The sequence below is a fragment of the Epinephelus moara genome, chromosome 13 (assembly GCF_006386435.1).
Source record: "Epinephelus moara isolate mb chromosome 13, YSFRI_EMoa_1.0, whole genome shotgun sequence".
Lineage (NCBI taxonomy): Eukaryota > Metazoa > Chordata > Actinopteri > Perciformes > Serranidae > Epinephelus > Epinephelus moara.
The window spans coordinates 185,578-192,381 of NC_065518.1; the positions used below are offsets into that span (position 1 = coordinate 185,578).

The 6,804-nt window shown below is 42.2% G+C and overlaps 1 protein-coding gene across 1 annotated transcript in view; it reads left to right on the plus strand.

The window, feature by feature from the left end:
* jakmip3 (Janus kinase and microtubule interacting protein 3) overlaps positions 1 to 6,804 on the plus strand; it is a 26,940-nt gene that overhangs the window by 15,325 nt on the left and 4,811 nt on the right. The window contains exons 11-17 of the mRNA XM_050060766.1: positions 496 to 501; positions 1,129 to 1,191; positions 4,159 to 4,257; positions 4,347 to 4,445; positions 5,137 to 5,190; positions 6,303 to 6,368; positions 6,547 to 6,615. Of these exons, the coding sequence (XP_049916723.1) occupies positions 496 to 501; positions 1,129 to 1,191; positions 4,159 to 4,257; positions 4,347 to 4,445; positions 5,137 to 5,190; positions 6,303 to 6,368; positions 6,547 to 6,615 (456 nt within the window). The remainder of the gene's footprint in view (positions 1 to 495; positions 502 to 1,128; positions 1,192 to 4,158; positions 4,258 to 4,346; positions 4,446 to 5,136; positions 5,191 to 6,302; positions 6,369 to 6,546; positions 6,616 to 6,804) is intronic.

Sequence of the window (6,804 nt, forward strand, 5' to 3'; positions counted from 1 at the left end):
AGTAAAAGAAATCAGTTAAAAGCCAAACTAAAAAGGTGAGTCTTGAGCCTCCTTTTAAAAACATCAACAGTCTCTGCAGTCCTGATGCTCTCCGGCAGGCTGTTCCATAAGTGAGGGCCATAATGGCTGAATGCAGCCTCCCTGTGGGCCGGTGCCGGAGGANGTCTCTGCAGTCCTGATGCTCTCCGGCAGGCTGTTCCATAAGTGAGGGCCATAATGGCTGAATGCAGCCTCCCTGTGGGCCGGTGCCGGAGGACCTCAGGATTTGCCAGGGTTATAAAAGCAGGTCAGATAAATAAGAAGGCCCAAGACCGTTAAGACATTTAAAAACTAATAAAAGAACCTTAAAATCGAGTTCACTGAGATCATCAGATTAAAGCATGTTAAAGAACAACGTTAGCACCTCGTGTCTACCAGAGGGGACGAGTTGGACAACCTGAATGTTGTCAACTGTCTCAGTGTCCTCTGTGTCCTCTTGTCCTCACGTCCTTACAGGTCAGGGTTAGTTGTCCTCACATAACTGAGAGATGATCCTCTGAAAGTGACGGACTTTAATATGTAAACCTACGTGACAGCAGGTGGATCATCATCATCAGACCAGACCTCACACCGCTCAGTCAGCTTTAACCTCGACTGTTTGGACTGAGAGTCAGGTTCCACAGTTCTCCGTTATCTCCCTGATGATGTCACGTCTTTCTGATTAAAGGCTCAGTTTTTGGTTCTGTGGTTTGTAAGAACTTAGTAAACTTAGAACATTCCACCACACAGCAGTGTTCAGGTGTTCTCATGTTGCTTGTTAACAGACATTAAAGATGAGGAGGTTCCTTCACTCAGTACAGAGTCTACTGAGAACCATGCACTGTGTTCCCCTCTGCTGGGGGCGTGGCTTAATGCACTCTGTCTCCATGAACCTGTGACGTCACTGATCACATGATCATTTAAAATAACAACACGCAGGCTGTTGGCTCTCTCTGGTCCATGACTGAGCACCGCCAAGGTAGAACATAGAACATAGAACATAGAACGGGTCTCTTCAAGGTCTGAGCTGTAAATAATGTTCATTTAAATCCTGCTGACACTGCTATCTGTCTGTCTGTCTGTCTGTCTGTCTGTCTGCCTCTCTGTCAGGATGTGAAGTGGGTGGAGGAGAAGCAGGCGTTGTATCAGAGGAATCAGGAGCTGGTGGAGAAGGTAAAGCAAACTGTCACACACATGAACCCATGAAACAAATGAACACATGAAACAGATGAACACAAAACAGACAAACACATGAAACAGATGAACACAAAACAGATGAACACATGAAACAGATGAACACATGAACACATGTTGACATCAGTCAGTGTGACGTCTCATTGTTCTGACATCCATCAATGAGCTGAGAAACACAAAAAATGATCCTATTTTAAAGTCTTCTTCAGGTGACAGTTCGTCTGTGACATCTGTAGGAGCAATACCTTTAGAAAACGTTTGCACTCAAAAATTAATAACTTCCGAAAGCAATTATTAATTCGTCAGTACACTTACCAATCATGAATCAATCCCAATACCTGGGTTATGAATTCTCTATACAGTGATCTTAGTTCCTGCTTAAAATAAATATCCACAGACAATGACTTAATGAAGATTTATTTAGGGCTAAATGTTTAACAACTGAGTAAATGAATAGTAAATGAGGATGATATGAAATGACACAAAATCAACAGTATGTATAAATGGATTAAGACAAGAGGTAACACTTTTGTCAGTTATTCAGTTTGCCGATAGTGAGAGAGAATATGTGACTATAGATAAATTGGAGACGCAGGGATGCAAAACCATTTATCTAACGAAATGAAATTAAGATCAGAATAACTAAGTCTCTGATTGGACATCAACTGTCTGCTGGAGCACAGTGGTGGAGGGGTGGTTGAGCCTGACTGCAGTGTCCTTCAGGTGGTCCTCAAACGTCGATTATCTCAGGCTGCAGAAAGTCTCTTGATTTGGCAAAGGAACCACTGCTTTGCGGACACTTAGACAAGTGGCTGGCAGCACTGGATCTGATGAACTTTTGATGGAGTTACAGGTCGAACAGTAGCTTATCTATCGAGCTGTGGCTACTCGCTTATAATAAGGTTGAAAACAATCTCGTCGGCCGTTCGATATTATTATCAAAGTTATTATTAACGCGTATAAAAAATGTTGCAATTGGCTGGCTTTGTCGCTTCAGGTAGAATATTACTGAAGGCACAGACAAAAAGAAAGAAAACTCAGGACAGACAAGACAATCCTGGACGTGTCGAGAAAAACTTAAAAGTTTAAAATATTTCGATCATAAGAAAAGAAAGGGTTACGCAGCAACCGTGTATAAGAGCGTAACGGGTCACAGCATAAAGAGTATAACTAGAAGGAGGGACGGCAAAAGAAAGAAGAAGAAAAAAGTAAAAGTAAAATAAAGTAAAGGAACAAAGTAAAGAGGAAAGAAAAAGATGCGCCGAGCTCAATAATTTTATCCGACCAGATTGATTGGGCGTGTTTGAGGCAAGGTGGGTCTCTTAGTTTAAACATTAATTTATTTCAGGTCACCAGACTATCACAGGGCTGACACATAGAGACAAACAACCCGTCACACTCACATTCACACCTACGGACAATTTAGAGTTATCAATTAACCTAGTCCACAATCTGCATGTCTTTGGACTGTGGGAGGAAGCCGGAGTGCCCGGAGAGAACCCACGCTGACACGGGGAGAACATGCAAACTCCACACAGAAGGGCTCCCACACCCGGGATCGAACCGGCAATCCTCTTGCTGTGAGGCGACAGTGCTAACCACCGTGCCGCCCTGGAGGAAACTTAATTAACTTTATTTTGTGAGATTATATACTTTAACATGTTATGTGCGATAGACACACACTCTTCCCATTATGGTCAAAATTAAATTTAATATGATTATTATACCACATATATCAGCGGAACACAAGTGTAAATGTTTCGTGCACAAACAAACTAGTCTGCAGTTACTTCAACATACTAAATGAGAAAGCACATAGTAATAAAGACAAGTTGATTAAATAATTAATACAACTATATCTTAACTCGAAATATAATATGGGATTCCTACGGGAACCCTTCTTAACTATCATCACAAGATGGCAGTATGACTCCATGTTAAATGAGGGATTAAACACATGAAATTAGAACTCACTCATACTATGACCTACAAGAGTGGAAAAAAAATCATTCAACTAAAAAAACAAGGATTATGCAGTTACAATGTTAGAACATGGATAAAATGTATAGTTTACTTTCAAGAAACATTTCAAGTTGGTTAACAAGAGAAACTTAGTCTCTGCTTAGGAATTCATACTGAATTTACGATTCACACACCTGTTTCTTATCTCATCGTCACCAGGCTGAGCGTAAGATAGAGCTGGGGTGACTTTCATAGATGTGTTCGATAACAGATAGAAGGAAGAGAGGATGTAGTGAACTTAAAAGCATAGTTAATGTCTGGCTTAGTTGTCAAAACGCTGGATTTTCCCAGGATGGTAATCAGCAAACTGGGCTCTTGATGGTTTCCAATTGACACCTTTACCCCTCTTGACCCCAGGATGACGGTGAAAGAGTTCATCAACTTTGAGATGACATGGGCAAAGTTATAAACATTTGACCCTCAGAGTGGCCCATGTCCATTTCCTTACAATCTAGGTTTTGGGAGGGTTCAGAAGGCTGTTTTTCCTACACAGCGTTCAGCTCACTGTGACGAGCTCACTGTGACATCATTCAGCTCACTGTGACATCATCATTGTGACTTTAATGGATTCAAATAAAGACTAAAAAAAGGATAACTCACTGACTCCATGGCAACATGATACTTCCCTCAGAGCATGATGGGAGCTGTAGTTCTCAGAGCCAGAGCATGATGGGAGCTATAGTTCAGTTAGAGCATGATGGGAGCTGTAGTTCTCAGAGTAAGAGTATGAGTGTGTCGATAAGACAAATGATTATAATCAGAGTGAATGAATCCATGAATGCTGATTGTTTCTGTGTTTTCACATGACAGAGACTCTGAATATTCTTCATATCAGATAGAGACAAACAGCATCATGTGACATTATCTGATATCATGTGACATGATGAAACATTCCTCTGACCATATGTTCCTGGTATGTTACAGGTCAAGCAGATGGAAGGGGTCGAGCTGAAGCTGGAAAACGACATTCAGGACGTCAAAGATCAAAACGAGCTGCTGGAGTTCAGGATCTTAGAGCTCGAGGTAATGACTGTCACACACCCGTAAACAACAACAACAACCTGTTATAAATGTCACAGACTGATGAGTTGTCTCTGTTTCCATGGTTACAGGAAAGGGAGCGACGCTCACCTGCCATCAACTTCCAACAACTTCATTTCCCAGAAGGCCTCAGTCCTCTCCAGATCTACTGTGAGGCAGAGGGAGTCGCTGTGAGTGACATCACACCTAAGCTTTAAACATCTGAGTAGTAATAATAATAATAATTAATAAAGCATGATCAGATGTTCCTTCAGACGACGATGAAAACTAAATCAAGAATAAAAACAATGAGGAAACTATAAAACAGTAAAATATTAAACCGAAGTCATGAAGTCAGACTTATACTGTTTACACTGATGTTTACAAATAAACACACACGTACACGCTCTGTGCACGAGCTTCAGCTCACACATGCACATAACACGTATCCATACACAGACAGGAGACACTGGGACCATATAAATATGACATCCTAAACACTGACTCAGACGTCGATGATCAAATCTCAACAGGAAGGACACTCCAGAGTTTGGACCACAACTGTAAACTCACCAGTAAATTCACCTGTAAACTGGGGCGTCGGTAGCGTAGTGGATAGTGCCGGCGCCCCATGTACAGAGGCATTGCCTCGCTGCAGCGGCCGCGGGCTCGAATCCGGCTCGCGGCCCTTTGCTGCATGTTAGTCCCCACTCTCTCTGTCTCCCCATTTCACTCTCTGTCCTGTCAATAAAGGCAAAAAGCCCATAAAAATAATCTTTAAAAAAAAAAAAAAACTCACCTGTAAACTCACCTGTAAACTCACCTGAGTGACTCGGAGTACTGATGAGTTGTCCTAACAGGTGTCTCCTTGTCGTCCTTCAGGACATTGTGATCAGTGAACTGATGAAGAAGTTGGACATTCTGGGAGATAACGCCGTAAGTGTATGTTGAATTTATTTTGTATGTGTTCTATTTGAACTCTGTTCTTTATCATGAGAACCAACAGATCTCGGATTGTCCCGTTTGTTTGGACCTAACCCTGCAGCAGCTTTACTGTCATATTAAACATATGGTCTGAATCTGTCCCTGCTGTTCCACTGATGTTTGACTCAGCTGATGGAAACATGTTGACATGTATGTTAGTTACCACCAGAGGTCGGAGGTCAGAGATTGAGTCATCAGAATAACATGACACACCTGTGATTCATCAGAATAACATGACACACCTGTGACTCATCAGAATAACATGACACACCTGTGTGATGAGAACCAGGCTAAAAAATAATCACACACTGTTAATCGGCTCCTAAAATGAAACATCTCAGTCAGACAGATGTTGTCAGTCATTAACTCCTCTTTACTTTAAATACAGAGGCGTTTCATCATCATCATCATCATCATCATCACAATAAACAGCAAAAAATACTCTGCACTAATGTCACATACAGTCTGGTGGTACCTACAAGGTTAGTTAAGTCTCGTCTGATGGGGAATTTTTGGAGATTGTTTTCAGTGTTATCAGATCACAGAGTCTCGTTTATGTCCCACTGACATGTCACTGTCTCACAGACACCCGCGTCTTTCACATGAATGTGCTCGTGGCTGATATGAAAACCCAGAGCTGACTGAACTGGTTGAAATCAGCTGTGTAGTAACTGGTTATCAGACGGACGATGTGATGGGTTAGTCAGACAGATAACCAGAAGGTATTCTGGGTAAGATGAACATGGTACAGACCTCTGGACGGTGATGGAAACATGTTGACCTGTTGCTGACATGCTGTTAATGTGTTGTTGACATGTTGTTGATCATGTTTGTTAGTTTATCATCAGGACCCTCTGATGTTGTCTAATCACTTACACATGACACATGGTGGACAGATTTGACTCAGTCATTGTTATTGACATGTTGTTAAAGTGTTGTTGATGTGCTGTGGTTATGTTTTTTACCATGTTGTCGACAGGTGGTTTACATATTGTTGACATGTTGTTGACGTGTTGTTGACATGTTTTTTTTTAACATTTTGTTGTTTACCTGTGTGCCTGCAGAATCTGTCCAATGAGGAGCAGGTGGTGGTGATCCACGCCCGGACTGTTCTTACTCTGGCTGAAAAGGTAACACTCACCTGAACACTGTCCACCAACTGTCCACCAACTGTCCTGACCTTTGACCCCGTTTATACATACTGTCTGTCCCCTGATGGGAAATCAGTGATGTCACTTCCTGACACACTTTCCCCTTTTTGTTCCTCTGTCTGTCTCTGCCTGTCTGTCCACATCTGTCTCTGGTCAGTGGTTGGAGTCCATTGAAGTGACGAAGTCGGCTCTGCAGCAGAAGATGTTGGACATCGAGAGTGAGAAGGTAAAAACTTTACAGTGACCTGATTCTTCTTGTCCGGAGCCTTTGTGCTCCACTGTCTCTCAGGTTAACTCATATTGCAGCGGTGCCTGGATAGTGTGACGTGTGTGGTTGTGCTGCTGCCGTGGTCCTGCCAGATGCCTCCTGCTGCTGCTGTTATCATTAGTCATTAGTCATACTTCTACTGTTACA